The 24,014-nt window shown below is 35.2% G+C and overlaps 1 protein-coding gene across 2 annotated transcripts in view; it reads left to right on the top strand.

Moving 5' to 3' along the window:
- CNTN5 (contactin 5) overlaps positions 1-24,014 on the top strand; it is a 598,136-nt gene that overhangs the window by 276,139 nt on the left and 297,983 nt on the right. For both annotated transcript variants that reach the window (XM_066175731.1, XM_066175732.1), the window contains one exon: positions 12,109-12,239. In XM_066175731.1, the coding sequence (XP_066031828.1) occupies positions 12,185-12,239 (55 nt within the window). In that variant the 5' untranslated portion in view covers positions 12,109-12,184. The remainder of the gene's footprint in view (positions 1-12,108; positions 12,240-24,014) is intronic.

Below are 24,014 nucleotides of genomic sequence, written 5' to 3' on the forward strand. Positions count from 1 at the left end.
ATTTTAATGCAGATCAGATAGTGCCAATTTATGTAAAACTAACATTGTGTTGAATGTGTTGTGTGGGCAGGGGAATTAACCAGAAATGTGATCCTATTTGGGCTGGATTATATTTGTGTACTAATATTGAATAGCACAGAGATCTTATATTTGTTACATCGTACTCTATGGCTGGAGACTCTGGGCCTGATTCTGAACTGGTATTTATTTCACAGCTTAATTCATGGCTGTTGCAATATGAAAGCTTAGAGGGAAAAGGAACTTTCCTAAGGTGTTTTGGTTTGCTTTGGTATTTGTTTGTTTTTGAACTTGGATGTGTTTGTTTTTGTTGTGATTGTTTGTTTGTTTATTGTTCTGAGAGGTTTTTTTAATATGCAACTGTAACCTCTAAGGTAATGGTTAACCCAGAAATGCATTTGCATGTGCACCAAATCAGCCTTTGGACTTTCAGATTATGACATTCTTAATTTTTGATCCTAACGCTGTCTGTTCTGTCAAGGAAGGAAAAAATCTGGCTGCTTCCTGAAAATATTGCGTTTCAATACTCTAAAATGTATTAGAGGAAGGGCTGCCAACTTACCAACGAAATCTCTGCAAGAAATTAATCTTCCACCAATAAAGGGCTTTGCAACCACTATTAGCACACTTTCTTGCAGTGTTAAATTAAATTATCTTCTGAAGAACAGACAAATGAAATGAAAGTTTTGGCACCACCAGCTACAAAGAGCTATGCTAAGGTTTCCTCTAATTGTTTCTAAACTCAGAAATTACAAGGTGTCTGAACAGGATGTATGGGTAGATGCTATATTAGATCACTTATTTGAATCTATGAAGAAACATTAAATGCTCTAGTTGTGAGCTACTGCGATTCTAAATATTTACTGGGATTTTCCTTTAAGCATCAGGCAAATAATCTCCATGGAAAATAATGAAGGCAATAGTTACATGGAGAGGGCTATTTAAAAGCACCAGACAGGATGTACGCCCTCATGCTTTATCACTAATACTGCAGAAGGTTTTACATTATGGTGTCCTGGGCTTCAAATTAAATGTCAAATTCAATTTGCCACTGAAAACATGAAGTGTGTGACTGCCCTTAGAGGGATAACCTGACAGCACAATTTCATAATTGGTGTCTGCCCTAATGCTGACTTAAAATACAAGAAGAAATGTTATTTGACTGCAGTCATATCTTAATTCTTAAAATAAACAATCCACCTCTAGATAGGCAAAAATATATTTGGGTTAAATTTGAGCCCTTAGTAAATTTTGCTGGCTTTACTTAAAATCTGTGAAAAAATAATGTTGAATACCATGTGATAACAGATAGAAACCTCCCTGATGGGATCATGCCAGCAGTTATGTCTTTATGTCTCTGACATTTAGTTCTTAATAAAATGAGATTTGTGAAAGAAAATGAAGAGGTGCTTATTCTACTTAGAACACTTTTTTTTTTGCTTTCTATTCAGACAAGCTTGTGTACTAATAATGAGAATTCTAATCCACTTTAATATCCTATCATTATATCTTAGTGAACAATCTGCCATATAAGTAATAATAATGAAGTATGTTTAAATATAAAAATGCATCCTTAAGCATCTAGACACTTTTAGTACTGGTTGTAATTAGAGACTTTAGAATGGTGCAATTAAATATACTTATGAAAAAAACAGATACATCTCTGTAGTACCAATAAATTTGTTGCATCGTTAATATTCTTCAGTATGCCAGTATGCCAAAAAATGCATTGCACTAAGTAGAAAATAAGTAGAAAATAGCTAAGAACAAAATTATTTACATTCAAATCACCACAATCATTGCAGAAAAACAACTGAGTGTTTTAGGTGTCTTCTCCTAATTAATTTTGTTTTTACATATGCATGTTCAAATTCTGCATCTTTCTGCATCTGTTCCTCTAACATCTAAGTTCCAAAGATAATGTATTTTTATTGTATATTAAACCTTCTGCTGTTGTGAAATGTTGCAACTATTAATTGTAATGAGACAGCTTATTGCAACAGTTTAGGTGAAACAAATAGAAGTTTTGTTTATTTTTATCTGAATATATTGAATCGGGTTTATAATTTAAAGAAACACATTCAGTGTTTATAAAATACACTTGGTGTTAAGATTTGTTTCCGAAAGTGTCTAAAGTGACTTCTGTCTCCTAAGCTTAGGAAATGTCTAGCCTGCCTTGAATTGAAGATGTAGTGGCAGTGTTATGTTTATGGTTGGATTCAATGAACTTGAAGGCCTTTTCTTGGAATCATAGAGTCATAGAAAGGTTTGGGTTGGAAGGGACCTTAAAGATTTCCAACCCTCCTACCATGAACCTTTCACTTGACCAGGTTGCTCACAGCCACAACTAACCTGGCCTTGAACAGGGATAGGGCAACCACAACTTCTCTGGGAACCAAAATGATTTCCATCTTAAATGGTTCTGTGATTAGATGGAACTTTTCAGCTATATTATTTTATATCACAATAAAATAAAATAGTTGACTAAAAATGGTCCTGTTACCTGAACTTAGGGGCTAAACTAGTGTGAAATCTGCAACAGTGACTACACAGGTAATAACTCAGAACTCACGAAACATGTCAAGATAAGTTTTTTCAATGGAGCTGTCATTTTTCTAATTTGTGGATTGTCACTGAGGCAGGCTTGTACCACACATGCACTGACAGTTTGCTCACACACCCTCATTTTGCACACAAATCTCTCTGTGTCTCCCACTCACTCTACACATGAAACAACCCCTTGCACTCAGCACATGAAGCCTACATCCATTCAGATGAGTGTCCTTCTTACAGCCTGACAGATTCACATAAAGCCTAAAGGTAGGAGGTAAGCAGAGCATTGAAGGATCCTACTTCTCGTAAACACACCTATGGGACCCTGCCTGGCACCTTCCTTATAAAGCACATAGGATCTCACATCTAAGGTACAGAAAATTTACTGATCCTTTACATGCATAGTATTAAATGCCCTGGTGCACAATATACTGTTATGCCACAGCTCACTTGTCTGGAAGAGAGCACAGAGGTGAGTTGAACTTACTGGTCCATGGAGAGATTGTGACCACTACTTCAGAACAGTACACACAATCTTCAGGAGCTTATTCTTGTAGAGAAATGAGTAAAGATCCTGGTATGTGCTATTAAAATGCATAATATCTGTAGTCTGGCAGCCTACATTAAGTGGAAGATTTAAGCTAGGCCTATTTATGCTGGGTGATGTACTAGATGCAGTGGCACTTAAGGATATTTGTTTCACTGCAGTCATCTTCCCTCTTGGCAGTAGTTGGCTGCTGCAGAAGAGAGGTCAAGATGAGCTGCTCTTTATATAGCAAAGTTGGTTTTACCAAGTGCAGCTGAGAGACAAAACAATAGCAGCATCTTGCTGGTCCTCTCATTGTCTTTAATCCCTTGCTTGGAAGAGAAAAGACTATTTCCACATGTGATTACTCTGGCACATATTATGATCTCCCAGAGGAATTTGGAAATAAACAAGTGGGTCTGAAAAAAGTAGAGTAAGAATATGCCTTTTTCCTTCCAGCTTTTCATTGCAAATAAGTCTAATACAAAGAGTGTAGATTAAGAGCAGGTTGCTAACATGACCTACAATTCTATAGTTTCTCCCTGAGCTTCCCAATTTCTCTTAGGCATCTGTTATACTTAAGTGTTTAAATATATCTCCTGAATAATTAAAGCAAAATAGCAAGAAGGGACTATCACAGATGAAGGGTGATTTTATTGTAATTCAACCGATATTGGGATCTAAATGACCAGAGTTTTTCACATGCAGCTGAAACTTCCATACAGCCTTGAAAAAAAACAATTGAAGACTATTATCACTCAGCTTTAGCCATCTGAAAGTTAATTGAATAACTTAGGATAGCTGTCGAGGTTTCTGCTGCAATCAGGTTTCCATCACAGTTAGCAAAAGGAATGAGGTTATTCATCTCACTTCAAAATACCTGTCAAAACCTTTTGAATTAATTTTCTTTCAGGTTTTCTATTCCTCTTCATTTACTAACGAGAGATCTTATATACTTCATTTCCAAAGTGTTGAATTATACATAATTTTCTTTATTCTTTCTTCCTATTAGATATGACTAATATTTGCAGAACTAAAAAAAACCAACCAAACAAACAAACAAAAAAAAAAACAACACAAAAACTGAAAAGTGTGTAACAACAGCTTTTGAGACTTTGAGAAATTACAGATCATAAGGTTCATTTAAAAATCCAAACAGCTTAATTGTGGTACTTGTGACAAAATCTTTGTTATTTCCAGCCCAGGTTTTTATGAATTTCAAAATCACGCTGCTGAGTGAATCCATGTTGCATTGACAATCTTAAGTGAGAGAGCAAGGCTTTTTAAACTGCTTCATTCCCAGCAGCTGCTTGTTCTCTGAAATCTGAGCTGAGGTTTAGAAACAGTCAATCTGATTGGCAAAGAGCTGGAAAAATCCCCCAAAGAGCTAATTCCACCTCATTCCTTCCCAGAAGGCCTCTTCCAGCTGGTATTTTATTCACTTGAGAGCAAAACCATGCCTTGTACTGGGAGCAGCATGTTGAAGCTGCCTCAAAGCCTGCAAGTAGACAGGAGTTCATGGTTGTAACATTTCTCAGCACCAGTGCCTCAGGGTATATCCTAAGTCTTTTGACCGCCTGAGCAGTACTCTAGCTTTTTCCAGCTTTCTTCAAATGAATGTAGTCAAATAGAGAACCTCAGTATTGTTGGTCTAGTGAAGCTGAGGGCTCTACCATCTTTGCCTGAGCACATAAAGACATTTATGTCTGATTTGCAGTAAGAATGTTAAAGAGGATCTAGTTGCTATAGCAAATAACATTGTCCCTCAAATAATTTAGCATAAACCAGCCTTTTTGGTCAAGTGATTTTGTAAATCTCCTCTAGACATATTAATGGTTGATTTGGTTAAAAAAAGTAACATTTAACACAATGCAAATTCCGTTAACTGGTTGAAGCTTTGGAAAGGGAGACATTCTGCACCTTATATATAACAAACCTTATATTTTAAATATGTATGTGCAAATATATTCAAATACTATAAAAATAATCAATATTTAATACAATATTAATATCATATTAACTTTTTATTGTATGGGTATTGTGCACAGCTTTCCAAACAGGTTTGATTCATCTGAATAATTCAGAATCACTTGGACTAATAGGCATTTTGAGATACTTATTCAACATTAACAATCAAATATTTTGATTTGCTTTTTTAGAGCAGTAGTTCAGATGTTCATTCACCAGTATAGAAATTGTGATTGATCATTATTTCAGAAAGAGTTAGTTTGATTCTTTTGTAGAGTAGCTTTCTCTGCTTCCTCCTAGACCCGGACTGTTGTCTTTGAAAACATTATTAGTATGAATAAAACAACAACAAACCACCAAAGAAAAACAAACAAACAAACAAGCTCATTAAAAATTAATTTAGATGTTGAAAGTCCTGGTTGCTTACAAAGAAACTTGACAAGGAAAGGTTCCACTGCAGAATAAACTTTTAATATTATTAGCAGCAAATTGAGTGTTCATAAACCACTCTGAAATTGATTTATTTAACTGCTCAATCTTGATTTGTATTAAATTTTCTTTAGAATAGTTTGAACAGTTACTACAAATCCTACAAGATGCTTTGCTGTTTATATTAGCTTAATATCATTTCTCTTTCATTTGTCCTGTAACAAATTTCACTGACATTTCATTGTATAAGTGTCTATGGTATGAATTTTATCAAATATTAACCTAATATAATTTTAGTAAATTTAAGCCAATTTAAAAATAGTATTGTCAAAAAGAATTTGCACTGAACAAATAAAAACTTTATTGCAATCAAGCAGGGCCATGAGCCCAGTCAAGGCTATTTATATTCTGTATAACCACTGTCTGTAATAATTGTGGCTTAATAGTTAACTGTATAAGTAAGTATTCATTAGGGAGATCTTTACAGACAAGCTCTTTTCAAAAATTTCCAGCCAAGATACTTCCTCTGTTCATTATGAGCTCTGTTCATATCTGAGCCTTTGGTTTTCCAAGGCCTCTAATTCTCTGTGGACTGAGCATTAGGGTCCTGATACTCATGGGAGCAAGGAAGATATGATGTACTGCTGTCTGCAAGAATTCCATTCATATCTTCCAAGCCCTGATTGCACTGGAGGTTGTGCGGGGAAGTAGAAGTTCAGAAGTAGCTCAGAAGGCTTTCAAGTGTAGAAGTACATTAAACTGTATCTTCAGGTAGACCCCTGTCTTCTTCCAAGACTATAAAAAACCTTTTATAGAAAGGCCAGTTAGTGATGCTTAGCTTGTTGCATTTATTGATTTCAGTTTGCCTCCTTAAGCAAGGCATATTATTTGCAGTTTCATTGCACCTTACGCCCACATCCTCCCTTTAATAAATGTGAGAGAAAGTATTTCCTAATAATAATGTCTAAAACAATCCAAGTATATTTGTCACAACATACGCTATTCTTTTTCTATTTGGATATATGGGTGGGAATGGCTCAATTTCTAATTCTTTTCAGTTCCTGCTTTTCCAAGTTTATCCAGAACATCAGAATTGCTTATCATTGGTGTTTCTTCATTACCTGTGATCATGTTCCTTTTTTGAAAAGAAAAGGAAAATTATATAAATTATTTTCCTCTAATATACATTGATATAGGAAAAAAAATACAGAGAAAACTTTTATTTTTTGTGACAAGTCACAACCTTTCCTCTGAACAGTACAGTCACTGTAGACACAAGGGTTTGCTTCACTGCTTTGAGAGGGGATGTGGATTTTAGCAATCGTCTCTTTCATGTTGCTACACATAAATGGATAAGTATGCATATGATGAAAAAAGGGAAATTAGGTAGTGATTATGGAAGAAAGCACTTTGATATCAGTGTCACAGTATCTATGCTAAAGGCTTTGTTTTATAAGAATTTTAATTTAAAAAAGAGCAGATCCTTGCAGTTGCATTTGAATTTATTATAAGTGCCAGCAAACAAACATTAATGATAGTAGATGCTATTGTTACCTTTAGAAAGAGCACAATTTTTCTTGGTCTGGTTCAAACGTCTTGCACATTAGGGTTGAAAACCCTGAATTAGTACTCATGCTCTCAGTATTCAAAAATTCTGCTAGGAATCAGAATCATGAGAAAGTATCCACCCTGTAACTACCAGCCAAAGCAATTCATTAAAATACACTGAATGGGGAGGGCTTTATTAAGTTTTCTACAATTAGCACACAGAATTAAAAGAAATTGCAAAAGTAATTCGGCAGAAATCCTGGGGAAAACAAAGAATCAGGGGCAGTACCATGTGGAAATTGAGAACTGCATTTTCTCATTTTTGTGCTGGAAAAGAAGTTAGATAAATTACTTGCTGCACTTTATATACATCTGTATCTTAGGTCACCATTTTATACACATTTCCTTCAGGGAAATTCATGTCCTTTGAATTAAGAGAAAAAACAAAAACAAAAACAAACAAACAAACAAACAAAAAACCAAAAAAACCTTACTGAAACTGCATGTATTGTAAAGAAACCAGAATAAAAACAGGACAGAATTTAAAAAAAAAAATCAAGAAATTGAATTGATTTAAAGACAGTTCATTTTTAAATTAAAAACATGACTGTAGAGCTTTGACACTCATGTTATTACGCAAAAGACATCTGTAAAAAATAGTATATTCTGGTGAGTTAATTTTCTTTTCTTGAAGAATGAAGCCAAGAAACTATTCCAAACAAGCCAATTGTATTTTTGTGAGGTCCTAATTTATAATTGAGGGAAAGAAGCAGACACTGTTCAGCTGAAATAACTTTAAAGTCCTTTTAAGCATCAGCTTCAGCTGTGTTCTTTTGCATAACTTACTATATATTCTGGTTTGCAGTCATAAGATTAAAATTTAATTTTATTTTTTTTAAAGTTTTCCTCATTCTGGGATAGTATCAGGTGGGGGAAAAAAAACAAAACAAAAGAGAAAATTAGCAAAATTTTCAAACCAAGAACAACTGAATACTGCCAGTATATATGCCCTTGAAATACTTTTAGAATAAGCCAGTTTTAAGTAGAAGTTTTTCTTATAAATTTTAAGAGATATTCATTAGGGTTTTTTTAGCAATAATACCCTTTCTGGGTTTTTTGTATGTTGGGTTTTTTTGATTTTGTTTGTTTGTTTGTTTTGTTTTCTTTTGTTTTGTTTTTTTCCTTTAGTGAGAAAGAAGATACTCCTCTTAATGGATTTAGTTCAGCTTTGATCTTTTTGCTGTAAGCATAAAGGAATTCTTCAATCACATGTGTGTCTAAAAGTGAGAGCTTAGTCGTTGCAAAGATAGATGACAACCAGTAGTAATAAAGCCAGGAGTACATCCCTTCATTAAATCTAGAACAGAAATTAGGCTATCTGCCTGTATTTATTAAATACAGCATTTTCATCCTCTTGCCCATGTTATTTCCTACAAAGCACTTTTGTCAGTGTCCCACGTGCCCCGTGGCAGCCCTGCATGTCCAGTATCAATGTCTTTGTCATGTCTGCATGAAGGGTACTTCCCAAACCTTAGATGTTCAATAACCCTACTATGTTGCTATGCATTTCATTTATCCATATGCCCAGTAAATTTTTAGCCAATTATCCTTGAAGAAACAAGAAATACAGAAAAAATAAGTAGAGAGGCAAAATCCTTTCATTATGGCAATAATCAGTATTTCTAAGTAGATTTTTAAAGAGCTATAGTGACATATTTTGTCCTTGCTTGTTTTCCTGGCAATTCTTCTACTGAGATCAGACAACGTATTTATACAGCAAATACCAAAATTGGAAGGCCAGTGTCCAACATCCATGACTTAAACTAGTTCATCTCCCCGCCACAGTGATCTAGTTTAACATTTTCATATTCCTGTGTAACAGGTCTGAAGTAGGTTTTACATTGATAGTTACATAAGATTGTCACATATAAGTTATTATTACAGCTATTTAGCTATGGGCTTCTTACCAGACACAACTTGTGATAACTCTGTTTTCTTCAATGACATATTCATAAAAAAGAAAAAATATTTTTCACAGAAAGTTTGAAATAATCATGTTTCAAGAATTCCGAGAGAGTTTAAAATCATCATGTTTAAAGAATGGAAAGAGAAAGGTATATATATGTCCATCTTTTATTTTGATGTTCCCACTGTTTAGCTCCAGTTATTCTTCTGTTGTACCAATCACAACCTTTATTATTATTATTTTAAGAGTGCAATCCAATAGGCACAGTAATACCTAGTAATAAAAACAGCAACCATCTCACACTATAATACTGGAAAATTTGGTACCTTTTTCCCTCTTGGTGCGAGAGAAAAAAGCACCAAGTGAAAATAATTTCTGTGTTGCAATGGTATAAAAGTAGCTGAAAAGATGTGAGCAAAAGAGGAAAAAGAAAAGGTAATAAAGTTGGGGGCAGGGGGAGAAATCTCTGCTCTACTCTCTTTAAGAGATATGGCCATAAGGGAAAAATTTAAATTTTAATGAAAATACTTATTTCCCAAAGGCCTGGCCGGCAAAGAATGCTGAATGAGATAATTCACTAACCAAAGGAGCACAAACTAAAAAGCAGATTATCAGTGATGTGAAAAACAAAGGCGGAAGACATTAATAATTAATTGAGGAGGTTTCCTGTAGAGGTTTATATGAGTTACAAGCTCTATGTGGAAAATCACTTGTCTACCAAATTGCTGAATTCTCTTTCAGGGTTTCTCATACCTATGTGTACATCCAATATTAAGTTTCCCTGGTTGGAGTTACCCGAAAGTACAAATCCTAAATGCGATTTTTTATCTGTGTTGAAAAGCATATCTGCTGTGCTGTTTAAATGAAAGCTGACAAGTCACACCTTTATATTGTTGCTGGAGTAAATACCAGCAACATAAAGAGATGTCATCTTGTGCTCACACAGTGTGTCTCTCTATATATGATGGAAAGTCTGTCAAAACTGGTTACAACTAGAGATGCTTAGAAAGCAGTTGAAATAGAAATATCCAGCAGCAACTACTCTTACATTATGATTTATATTTTTACTTTTGGCAAGTGTGTAGAGCTTTGCCTCTGTTCTCTTACTGTGAGGGTTCTAACAAAGAAAATAGGACCTCCAAAGCAGCAAATATGGCATGTAACTAAGCTGGATATTATCTGATGGGGTCAAATTATCCTCAAAAGGGGTTTGATAGAGAAACAAAGGAAATTCTCCTTTGTCTCATAATTATGTCACATGTCATTGCTCTTGTAGTTGTAAATCACAGCCTCTACTAACTGAAGATTCCTTGAGCTCCAGTAAGAGGATCTCAAAATCCTTCTGAATATATATGGCTAATTAAATGCAGGAAATTAAATTTATGTTTGCAACTTGATGCTTTTCAAGTCAAAGACCAGAAGTACACGTATGTCCATACAAGCCTAGCTGAATCTTCTCATATTTTGGACTGACTTTTCAGACATTTGAATGCAAAGTCTCTTGAGTTTCAATATGGTAAAGTTGCTGACATTGTTAAAGTGATAGCTAAGAAGACAGTGATCAAAGACGAAGTGTGCCAAAATTTATGTTCATTCCATGGAACAGAGAGGAAACACAAATCTGGAGAATAATAGGAGATGAGTATGAATAATATATTCTGTAAAAGTGTTGACTGTTTTGAATGTATTGGTAGATTGTTCACACCCTGAGTAAAGTTGAAGAAAATAAAATCTATTTTAATCTAGTTTGCAAGTAGTAAAAACACCTGGATTTTCCTAAAAGCATTTAAAAAATTGTTTATACTAAATAAACCAACATATTACATATTAGAAAGGAAAAGAATCACATAATGTCTGGAGTTGAAAGGTAAATATGCATGTGTCTACTTCAAAGCTTCTTACACAGCAGATTCACCTGGAATAGGTTGCACAGGATAGTGTCCAGAAGGGTCTTGAATATCTCCAGAAAAGCAAACTCTATAGCTTTTCTGAGAAGCCTGTTCCAGTGCTCTGCCACCTCTCTCAACTTTCCCTTACAAGAGAGATGCTTCAGTCTCCTCATCATCTTCACTGCCTGCAGCTGAACCCTCTTCGGCACTTGTTTGTCTTTCTTGTACTAAGGATCAAGAACTGGACTCAGCCCTCCAGATGTGCCTCACCAGGGCTGAGCAGAGGAGCAGGATCACCTCCCCTGACCTGCTGGCACTGCTCTTCTTAGTGCACCCCAGGGTCCCCTGGCCTTCTTGGACACAAGGACACACTGTTGGCTCATGAACAGCTTCTTGTCCATCAGGACCACCAGGTCCTTCTCTGCAGAGCTGCTTTCCAGCAGGTCAGATCCCAGCCTGTACTGGGGTTATTCCTCCTCAAGTGCAAGACCCTGCATTTAACTTTCAGACAGATCCTCTATACCCATTTCTGCAGCCTGTTGAGGCCCTTCTGGAGGGCTGTACAGACCTTTGGGGTATCAGCCACCCTCTCAGTTCTGTATCATCAGCAAACTACTTGAGGGTTACATTCAGCCAGAGTCATTGACTAATAAGTTGAACACGACTGGACTCTGTGCTGATCCCTGGGGAACACACTGCGAGCTGCAGGCTCTAAATAGACTCTGCACCACTGGTCACAACACTCTGATCTCTACCCTCCAGCCAAGTCTCAATCCACCTCACTCTCCACTCATCTAACCCACACTTCCACATGAGCTTTTTGAAACACTTTACACCAAAAATAAACATATTTCAGGAAAGCAAGAACACGTCAGGTTATGTGCTTTGAATACATTTGCTGTGAAAGATATGTGTACTATCTTCTAATCTTGGCTTTCTGGAAATTGAAAGCTGCAAGAAACATGCAGTGTTAAGGTGATATTCATATAAATATATATACATATATGCAGAGCACTGCAACAGACATTTGAGCTATTAACAGTGTTAACTACTGGAGGAAGATGCCTCTGATACCTGTTCCTGCATATACAGAGACTTTTGGAACTAGACTTTTAATTGCATTAGGAGCAGCTTTGTGTCTTGAATTGTTTGTCATATTATTGAGAGATATTTTCAATTTTCCTAACAGAGATCTGTCTTTGTCCCACTAGGCTAAGCTTTAATTAAGAAACATCAACGTTGCTAACAACTGCACAAAGAGGGACGGAAAGACCTTTGTGACCAAGGATGTGGTTGTCATGGAAACTTTTGCTGTTTCTGTCACTCACTGGCTGTCTTTCAGGTAAAGCAAAACAAAACCAAGAAAACTTTGCTTTTCATTTTAAGGCTCTTAACTGAAAACAAAAATAGGAAGATGTAAAAGCATGCTGGAGAAGATCAGTGTCATCATGAAAACTTTTTGCCTGAGTGTGCTGAACCCACCTTTAAGGGAAGGAAGCACTTAATATTCAAAAATGCTCCTTGGTTGAAAAAAATGACAAAAGTCAGAGAGTCTGCAAAGAAGCATAGAGTATTATTGGTAAATTATGCATTTGGCATGAAAATTGGTTTGTTAGTCCCTGACCTGCTGTGTAGGCACATAGCAGTGAGGTTCAGATAAAAGTACAGGGTAAAGGGAAAACAGAGATTAAGCACATGGCAGTGGATCTTGGATCAAGGGGAAGGATGGAAAGGAAGACAGAAATTAAAGAGGTTCATTAAAAAGAGAGACATTAATTAAAGAAAGGAAAAGAGAAAAAGGAAGGATGAGAAAGAAGTAAAAGAAAAGGAAAAGAGGGTACACCACCTCCCACTTCAGCGTCAACACAGATGATGGGGATGCCTATCCTGGTCTTGGTGCCAACCCACCTGAGGGGATTCCCATCCTGATTTCAATGTCAAGGCAGGTGATAAGCAGCAATCCAACTGCGTCACTGTGGCTGAGGAGATGTCCAGGGTCCAAGAGGCAATGCCTGGGCTTGGGGCTGTGCACCTTTTTGTGGAGATTCTTCTTTACTCTGAAGACAAGTTTCTCACTTTCTCTGCTAGTTACTTATCATGCACAGTCCATACTTTCAGGCCTTTCTAGAAATGCGTCTGAGGACTTCCAAAGTTTTGGTGGTCCCAATCTCACCTTATGGTCCATGACCACTTTCTGCCATTCATTCCTGTGCTCAGCTGTACTGCATTGTGGTTCTTTCTCACAGAAAAGTGCTGCCCTGTCTCCACCTGGCCCCTCTTCTCCAGTCAAAACTTGTTCTTTCTCAGAGCCTGACAGTACCAATAGCCCTTGTTTTTATAAAAATATCATGTCTGTTATTAGTAAAAGTTCTTGATTGGCTTCACAACCTTGTTGGTGTTTGAGACGCATTAGCCACCTTTGCTCCGGAAATTGAGAGCTAAAAAAATCTCACTTTGGACCACTGTTTATGAGGTCATTAGGTAGTGGGCTTAAGTACTCATAAACCCCTCATAACCGAGAGCTCAAAAGGGTCTCACTTTAAATCAGTTTATAAGACCACAAGAGAGTGGGTTTTAGTCATTGTAATATTCTATCATAGGTGCAATTCAAGTTGCTAACTTTCTTTGAAGCTTCAGCAACAGAAATATTATTTCATTTTGGTTTTTCAGGCAAGAAAAATAAGTTTCAAAAGCTGCTCTTTAAAAAAACTGGTGGTCTTCTACTTCCTGGGAATAGACAGTGTTTCTGACAAGCTGGAGAAAGGCTAAGTCCAGGTGCAGTTTTTCAAGGCCAAAGCCTAATGAACATTTTTCAGAACATAGTGAAGCCTAAGGGTGGGTGGGAATGCAACTAAAGTCACCTTCTCTGGGCCTCTACACTGAGTGATGGAACTGTAAAGACTGAGATTAAGATGTTAATAAGTGCTGTGCTTGTATTACAGGATATGATTATTGCATCTCAACAGTTGCTAAGCTACTCTTATGCCAAATTCTTGCAAAATTTATTGGATTTGTGTCATCACAAGATGAAATTAAAAAGTCATAATAAAACTCCTGATTAGTGACAATAAAATGATATTTGACACAGGAATTTAATCATGGAAAGAGCCCATGGATGTCAATGTACATACTTTGGATGCGTATATGAAAGAGCCTGATCTAATCTGTTTTCCCTCATGTAGCTTCATTATTGTGTGTTTTCTAAGTCCATTGATTTTAGGCAGGGAAATCTTTGTTTTCTTTGTGGTGGATTGTCATCCACATTGTAAATTTCAGTTTGTATTGTAAACATTTTTATTTTGGTGATTCTAGTAGTAGTAGTAGTACCTTACAACCACTACCTATTATTGTAATTTAATTTTTTAATGGATTTTTTTTTTAATTTCTACAAATAGCAAGAAATTTGATGCAAAATTCAGAAGGATGTCAGGAATTTAAATATAGCATTTCTTCTTAAGAGTTATTTATTTTATCTTGAAATCTTTGAGATAAATGTCAGCATCTGGCAGAAGGTATTTTTCTGTGAAACTAATGTACCTGAGCCTGGAGTTCATTTCACATAGCCATCTCCTTACTCTCAACTGCTGCTAGAGAAAATACCTGTAGAGTTTGCTCCAAATAGGTTTCCCCTAACTCTGTACAACACATTAATATGCTTCAAAATTTGTGAGATGCATTTCAAATGCTGACAATTCTGTATCCTAAAATTGGATATACAGAAATGAGCTTCAGCTGTTTGCCACAGGCATCGTTTAGGTAGGGACATTAAAAAAAACATCTTGCAAAGACTTAAAAGCATTAGCAGTGACTAATTCTAATACAACATTAAAGTGTGTAACTACTTAGGAAGTTAAACTGAAAGTCAATATTTACAGGAGAATTTTATGTAAATAGCATTATACCCTGAAAACTCTTGCCAGTCATTCAACACCATATTTAAAACTGACTATTTCTCTCATCTATTAATTTTTAACTCCTATCTGATGGTTTCTAAAGCATTCTTTTTAAAATTTCATTGTGATTTGTGATTCCTTAGGGTTTTTAAAGGTTTGTTCCATATTAATGCAGGAGATTTAACTTCTGTAAGAAATAATTTTTAACAGCAGTGTTTGTCTTCACAGGTTGTTGACTATAATGTGATAACACATACATTTTTCACATGCACAGAGATAATGTTTTAAATACTTCATGTGCAGTAATAATTATTCATTGTTAAATTTAATCCTATAAGAGCTGAAATAAACCAAATATAACAAAATTGGCGTTGAAGTTATTTTAATAAGATCATCAGTATAATTAGAAATTTACTGTCTCCATAACTATAATATTTGATTCCATCGTCCTGCATTCGGAGATGTTTTTATATTACAGAACTCATTAAAACGTTTACAGTTGCAAATGGTTCATTCCTACAGCTGATGCAATTCAAGTTGGCCTAGTAAGTTTGATGCCTGAATGCAGTTAACAACAAAACAATGATATTGGTGGTGCTCCACAAAGATAGTTCATTCAATTTCTGTTCTTTCTGTTCTTTTAGTGTTAAAATTCAGTACTTACTTACCCATTAAATCATCATCTAGTAGCAAGCAGTGTTTGGAAGAGAGTACTGCACTATTGTATTGATGTTGTAGTGGTGAGGGAAAGAATCCAAGAGAAGGGATGACCTCTCTAATTTTTGTTGATCCCCTTTTTATATCATTTTTGTCTTAAGACTGACCCTGTTATTTTGGGTTGTTCTGAAGTGTGGATGTATGGAAGTGTGCCTAAGCTATATGGAAAATAATATTTGAATGGAGAAAAAATGTATTATTTTCTGAACATAAGAATGAGGACGAAACTTTGTCTCTCAAACTGATTTAAGGCAAAGGTAGTCAGGGAGTACAGTTAACAATTATGCACTTAAATTGTCAAAAACTTCACATTTATGAAATATTAATAATTAACAGATGAAAAGAAGATCTCAAGATTGATATGTTCATTCTTATGTGTAGTACTGCTCTTCAAGCTAAACTGGAGTTGAAGAAGAATTAAGCTGTTATTTTTCACCAGAAACTGGCTTACTATTGAACTGACAGTTGGGAAAAAAATTTTGGTTGTTGGAGGATTTTGGTGGGATTTATTTTTTTCTTTTCTGTTTCTTCCTCCTATGAAGGTTTCCTATAGAGAAAGACAGCAGGCTGCTAGAAAACAGATCACCATGGGTGAAACTGTAAATATGAAAAATTCAGAGTAACTTTTAAAATCTGATCTGATTACAGTAATACACAAAGTACAGAGATGCTCAGTTTAAGTTTAATCCAAGCTCGTCAGAATTAGTCTGGGTGTGTATTCCCAGGGTCTAATTGTCCTGGTTCCCCCATAATCATTTTAAAGTCTGGTTTATGTGTGTAGTAAAGGCTATGTATTTCTGGTTCACACTAGGAGCAGCTATGCAGAGAACCTTTTCTTTGTCAAGACTGGTTAAAGTTTTCTTGCACTGGTTTCTCAGAGAAGTTGGAATTGTATATTACCAACAGTTTTTAGTTAAAACAGCACCCCCTGACCTTGTCATGAAACAGATAGGTATGTCTCTTCATGTTTCAGAAAGGGAAGTATTTGTTTAACAGAAAAAAAAATAGATTAGATTATCATCTCATGATTTATATAGAAATTAAGATAGTGAATTATATTGGCAGATGCAAGACACTTGGAAAAGCTAACTTGAGAACAGGACTCCTGTCATTCCTTTTAATAATTATTGCTGCCTGTTACAAGATGTTTCAAGTTCAAATATATGCTAAAGGTTGAATAATAGAGGGAATAGTATTCATAGAGTTCTAATTCTATTTTGATTTAACACATATTCTATATGCCCTTTTGTTCCCTTGCCCATTTATCTACTTCTCTAGTATTACCTTCTGCATATTAATCGGGTCAAAGTGAGGCTCATTTTCTCTGTAAGACTGTATAATTCATGGCATCGATAAAGTTAGGGGTATAATGAAAGTTGCAAGACTTCACAGCATAGAGGCAGTACCTCTGAGACCCAGTGGTCACTGTTAAATGTTAACATTTGTCCTTAAAACTCTCTATGTACCATTCATTCCTTTACACATAAACATTCTTAGTGCCTAGCAATGACTGCCTAAATACCAGGGGTTTTTTTCTGTATCCCACAATATTGTGTTCAAAGCTAGAACCAGCATGGCCTTTTCTGAACAGCTGTTTGCTAGAATACGATATGAATGGAGACTTACAAAAATGCTCTTAAGTAAGAAAGCACAAACAAACACAAGTGTGCTGTATAGTTTTGACCTGCAGCTGGCATGGGTCTGAGGTGCTTCCTGTCTTTTATCCTGCCCATCCCTCTCCATATGGCTACTTGGAGGCTTTTAGGAATTATCTCTTAACATTTGTACTTATCAGCTTCCAAAACTCATCTCAAACTTGCTCAGTATGGAACTTTCAGAATTACAGCAGCCATGGCCAGGATTAAAATTCATAGCCTAAGGTTCACAAATTCATTAACCAAACCATATAAATACTCATTCCACTCTGAGTGCCAGGACTATTTCTCTTTTTTGTTCTTCCATTTTTTAGACAATCCTTCCCAATTCAGTGGACAGCTTCAAAAATGTGAAATGCTGTTTCTCTGCCAAATGAGTGATGAGCACATGAATGGTCAGTGTTTGTCACTGATAAATCTACACAGTTATGCACAGTATCCTGCCCTCAACTCCTGGCCCTGCACAGACGGTAAAAGAAATACCGTGCAACTTTGTTACTTTTGATAGCTGAGCAAAAAAGCCTGGAGACAGAGCTCTAGACAAGTGCTAGTGCTTAGGGTCTTTCCTGTTCACAGACTTCTTTGTAAAATTGAAAAATGAGATAACACACAAACTTTCTACTGCTCATCCTGAAGTACTGCATTTGCACAGGGTGCAAGGCAAGAAAACAGCCACAGCACTGAAAACCAAGGCAGATTGCTGTCCACATCCTCTCTCCTGGATCCAGTGCTTAGTTGACTCAGGGAGTGAAGCACTTATCTGTTAAATATTGCAAATTCTATAACTTTAATTCAAAAGAAGAATGGAAAGGTAATAAATATTTACTGCTCCCGAAATCCTGATGTTGTTTAATGTTAAGTAATCAGGAAAGTCAATGGTGGAAAAAGTTGTAGGCATGAATAAAGACACTGAGTATGGATTTAAGAAAATATTTTTTAGAATAAATCCTTCTGCTTGTATGCATGTCTGGGTTGTTCTTTATTTTTACATTTTTCTATGTATAATTTTTAAAGCTGGTTTCTTACTGCTGGCTAACAAGTTGTTGAAAATAGTTCTTATGACTTTTCCAAGATATTTTCTGTCTTACTTTTCCAAATACTGCAGTGTGTGGCACTTCACCAGAAGTCCTCATACCCAGGAATTTCTGCTACTTTCATCCATACTACAGGGAATTCAGCTGTTATACTGCAAATTGCAACAGTGATAAGATTTTTGTAGGAATATTTGTAATTGGTTTGCTAGCAAAAGTAATTCATTCTATGAAGTGATTATCATTTTCATTAAGTGTGCCTCTAGATGACCGCTTCTCATGATCAGAAGTAATAAAAAGAGTAATACTTAGTCTTAACAAGCAACTGAGTCTGTTTTCCCTTACTTCCAGTGCCAGACATGTACAACAGTAGTCAGCTCACAATAGAGAATAATTTGGAGTTTCCAAGCAGCAGTAATGATATCACAAATACATAATAAGTTATTAGTTTCATTTCAAAAAGTCATTAGCAGTTAGCACAAGGTTTCTTAAGCATTTACCTGGCCTTTTCTAATAGGAGTGCAATAAAATGACAGTGAAACCATGGAAATTATGACAAATTCAGCTTTGAAATGAGATACTAGTTTTCCAGTAATGAGGTTAAACCAATATTTGAAGAGGTCTACTAGGAGAGCTGGCAGATATGACTATGCTTCTAGTTGGAAAGCAAAATCAAATAACTTTAAAAATTAAATGCTTTATCAAGTTTCTAATAGAAATTTTGTGGTGGATGTAAGTGAATACGTGAGTTTGTCCGAGTGTGTGCATGTGCCTTTGCTGAAAGAGAGTAAAGACAGGGTTGCCTTCTAAATAATTTAGAGTTGCATTAATCCCTGTTTTCCCCCATGTACCTTCTACATTCCCCCTGAATGTTCATTGAGAGCATAGCAAGCTCTCTATTGCTCACTTTTATAGAGATGCTCAGAAGTTTTACACTATGCTTTTAAATTATCAGGCTAGATGTGTTCAGGAATTTTTCTTGCTTTACTGTCCTACAACCACATGAATAAGATTGAATAAAACACATGGTTGGTTCATCTCCAGCTTTATTCCAAGAAATAGTACCTAGTGCTTTTAACCCTAAGGAATGCCAAGCTCAAACTTTCAGACAGAATCCAATTTGCAGGTTGCCTCCTAACTATAGAAATATAACACAGCAGTAAGAAAAATCCTAAATATCTGATTTTTTTTCAGTAAATAACTGAGAAAAATAGCACACTGTCAAGATGTTAGGGGAAAAAACGCAAGAACAACCAAAAACACCTACCAGGAGATTTTCTGCATTTATTTCTTACTGCTCAAATCCAGAATTAGGTAGCAAACATATTATTGCAAAAGTTTTTTATGTCCTTGAGATTTCTAGAGTTTACTTTTCTTTAGTTAAAAGTTTCAGTCAGGACTCTTCAAGTGGTGTGTTGCCAAGCGTGTATTGTGGTTTCTTCTGGTTTTGCCTAGCATTGTCAAATATACTTCATGACAACAAAAGATTGAACTGACAAACCACAGACCACATTTTTGGGGTAAATGTAATCTCCTGTAAATGCTCTTTCAAACGCAAAATATTTAAGTAGCAAATAACATCAGAGAAACTGATTGCTACTATGGATTGTATAAATTTAGAGAATAAAAGAAGGAATGTGTATAAAACACCTTCAGAAATTATCCAGGGAGATACATTCATTGCTGTATTTGAATGAAAAGTCACGCACTTATTAAGGTTAAAAACTTTCAACAATGATGTGATTTTCTTCCCACAGCTAAAGTCTACAGCTACTCTATGTATGATAACTGTCTGTGTCAGAAGGCAACACATAAAATAACCTGCCTCCTTGTAAATATTCTCCTTTGCTCCCTAGGTGTAGGTGCTCCCTTTTTCTTTCAGATGTTTCCCTTGGAGTAATGGCAGTAGGTAAAACTCAGAGGAATTTTAGCCAATATGAAGTTAATATTTGTTGTCCCTATCATACCTGATGTCTTCATATGCAAAAAAACCCTCACTTATGTGGTTTTGTTTCTATTTTTTTTTAATCAGTTGGTTATGTAAAAAATTTTCTTACCACTTGAAAACACAGCTACTTTTTGGAGTCACCCCGAAAAAGTAATCATCAATCTGTGTTGAGAAAAATTACTATTTGTTATTTCCGTTGTTATTTGGAAAAATTACTGAATTATATAAGAGTAAAATCTGTAAGTTTCTGTACATGAAAGACAAGCTCGCTGATGTGGAGAGATCACATATCTAATAATGAATAAACACTCTTCATAGCTATGTGAGCTGATGAATGTAGGTAGCTACAGGGAACTTCTCATTGTTCCAGACTTAAAGATGCACTTGTTGACTCTATAATGCCTTTGTTTAAATTGGTGCAAGCAGTTCAGTGACAGCAATTTTTTAACTGTACTTTAACTAAATCTCTTCCACAAACTGAATAAAAAAAAGTGTGAAAAATAAATCTCTCTCCTGTCAGAAAGTAGGATATATGCATACACTGCTCTGTGATACAACAGTGGGAGGCAGTTTATCAAACTCTGTACAGCACTGAGACTGGTGCTTGCTTTGCTCAGTGGGCTGCTTTGATAGGGAGGTTTTTCTCTATAAAGTGTAGTAGTGTGAAAATGTTATAATACTGAAGAACATATCCTGCAATTTTGGCTTTCATCCAATATGGCTAGGTGTGTTGTGTGCTATGAGAGCATTTCAGCAGTGGTTTTAGTTTACTTCTTTGGATTTATCCACCTTAATGTTGGATATTCAAGTAGAAAGGCTTTTTCTAGTGTTCTGTTAAATACTCTATCAGAGCTGGTTTTGATTGAAATTTTTCTGTGGTTGTGTGTTGGGGGAGTGAGGAGGTTGTGTAGCATTTTTATGTTTTAATCTTAGCATCCCTACAGCTAATACAGTGAGCTCAGTGGTCAAACTGTTCCTGTACCATTGATGTCCACTGGGATGTGACCCTGTGGTAAGTGCACCATGGCCTGTGTTTGCACTTAATATGGTGTGCAACTGTGAAAAGGAAGTGTTGCAGTCATGGCACTATAAGTAGTGTCAATTTAGCTCAGTGCAAAGCTGTAGGTGGTTTGCTATGGCTCACCACATGGCCATTAAGAGTATCATCTCTGCTCAGCACAGAATTGCAAGTGATAGTACTTAAACTCCCTATAACACTGTGAATGATAGTGCTCTCATTTTGTCCAGGAAGAAATGTGAAGACAGGCGTTCTGACTAAGCCTGTGATTTAAGTGAGTTAGGTAAAAAAAGAAAGTAATTTCATCATCTGCAAGAGGATGTGGCATTGTTGAAATTTACTATTGATTTTAAAGTGATTAAAAAAGAACAATGGATCACAGAGTCAGCCATTTTAGAAGAAAAAGATGAGCATGTTCATAAATATTTCCTGGCATTATCACAGTGTAACTTAGCAGTTCTGGATCCTTCTCTAGAGATGCTGCTTTTCTCTAAGCCCTGTAGAAACTACTCTTAAATGAGTTGCTTGCTCTAGATGATTCTCCAACTGTTTTTAACTTGTCATTGAAGCTCTACCCTGTTCAAAAAGTTAAAAATTAAAAACCTCTCAAAAATTATTTTAGAATGCAAAATACACAACAAAAAAAGTAGAAAAAATGTGCTGAAATGGTAGAATACAGAAATGAATGCTTTTTTGTCTCATAGCTAATTTTTTGCTAAGATATTGCAATGTCAGCTTTGTAATGATCTGTTCTAAATCTACATATGTCAGAGATGGGCAGAAGGTGAGGAGTGAAATGATTACATCTGCAGGAAAATAAATACACTCTGATTTGGTGACCTTACCCACCAGGAGTTACATGAAGCGTTACAATTCTGTAGAGTTTACACTTGTACCTATTGTTTACTTGCAGCACAAAGTAGCATATTTTTCTCTTTGTAATATACTTTTTCTTTGCTTAATTCATATTGTTTGATGACCATTTTATATAGAATTTTTAAAATAGTAGAATTGGTATTTTCCATTTGCTGGGCACTTCTTAAAACTTTGTAACAGTGTTCAATGTATCACTTTAATGAGCTTAACATACATAGCTATGGAAAAAGATCATAAAAACTGTACAAATTGGGCAACTCAGACAGGAATGGACGTAGTGAAATGGACAAGAAACCCTTGCAGAGCTCTCCTCACATTAATTGCACCATTGATATGACTCATTGGGTGAAATGGGGCCTAGTGATGGACTTAGTCACCTTAACAAAATTTAGTTTGTATAGCTGCTGATATAGATTGCTTACAGTTGGATTACCTTATCTAATAGGAGACAGTGCAAGGCAAACAAAAATCTGAAAGTTGACCAGTTTGTACTTCTAGACTTCTACTGTGCTCTTTCGTTCGAAGTTTGTATCACAATTTTTTAATATTTAAGAACTTTTAAACTGCACCTCTAAGGATGTCAAAACAAATGTCAAGTACTGGTTTTAGTAAGATATCCTATGTGTGCTCTTTTGCATTTCAGAATTCCCCATTAAATTAGATTTAAGAGTGAAAAAAAGTGAGTTTGTTAAAAACGAAAAGAAAAGAAAAGAAAAGGAAAGAAAAGAAAAGAAAAGAAAAGAAAAGAAAAGAAAAGAAAAGAAAAGAAAAGAAAAGAAAAGAAAAGAAAAGAAAAGAAAAGAAAAGAAAAGAAAAGAAAAGAAAAGAAAAGAAAAGAAAAGAAAAGAAAAGAAAAGAAAAGAAAAGAAAAGAAAAGAAAAGAAAAGAAAAAGTTCCTAAAAAACTCTCTCGGTCTTCTCTGCTCTGTTAGTATGATCATAAACAATGTTTATAATCTATACTCTATTCTATGTAGTTAAGGCTATAAGTTTGCATGTCTCCCAACCTGCACAGGAAAACGACTACTGTAATGCTGTCTGACAGCATAGGAGACATGAAAAATTATTATAAGAAAAATTAAGTCCATATAAAGCAAACAATTAGCCTTTTGGTTGTGTGATATATGAAAAAAAAAAAAAAAAAAAAAGGTCATTCAATTCAATACCATTTCCAAGGAACCCACAAGGGTTTTTTTTACTTTTTTTATGTTTCTTTTGGTCAGATGCCCTTATATTTGTTGGCAAGATTTTAGAATACCTGTGATAAGATGTTTTATGACTAGCAAAATAATTTTAAAATTATTAAATGAATTATTTTTTTGTGTAAGACTTGATAAAATTATGATTGAAAATATTTCTAATTCTTAACAGCACTTAAAAAGGAGAAATTATTGAGTTTCCATTTTGATAGGGTATATTTTGTCATAAATTATAGAGTTCTGTAATGAACTTTTCTTAATTAACCTTGCTTTCACATTACTCATGTCAGAGAAAAAGTTCATTTTGAAATACCAGTTAATCTTCCAAACAGAACAAAAGCACATGCCTTTCTATAAAGTCTTCCAATTTACAACCTGAGTCTTCCTGGAACATTTTTATCGTATCTGTTCTTGTGAACACTTAAATAAATTTCTTCTTTCCCTCTTATACTCACACATTTCCATCAGTTTTCCTTCTAGAAAAGCTGGTGTGGGGAAGTCTTATATTATTTCATTCCACTGTGTAAACAGCACTGAATAATATTCTGAGAAGCTTAAAATTCCTAAAATACTTGGAGGCATCAAATAGATATATTATTTATCTCTATAAAGAATATAAAGATTTCAGTGATTCATCAGACTGGTTTAAGGGAGAAGAGTCTTACTAAAGTTAGAATTAATCATAGTGGCTGTGGTATTTTCTTGATGTTTAAGAAATGAGAAATTGTAAAATAAAAAACCTAGCTCTAATCCCATCATGCTTTAATGAAGATTTTTTGGC

The sequence above is a fragment of the Chamaea fasciata genome, unplaced genomic scaffold, assembly GCF_029207755.1.
Source record: "Chamaea fasciata isolate MVZ Bird 193981 ecotype frontalis unplaced genomic scaffold, bChaFas1.0.hap1 SCAF_2, whole genome shotgun sequence".
NCBI classification, from domain to species: domain Eukaryota; kingdom Metazoa; phylum Chordata; class Aves; order Passeriformes; family Sylviidae; genus Chamaea; species Chamaea fasciata.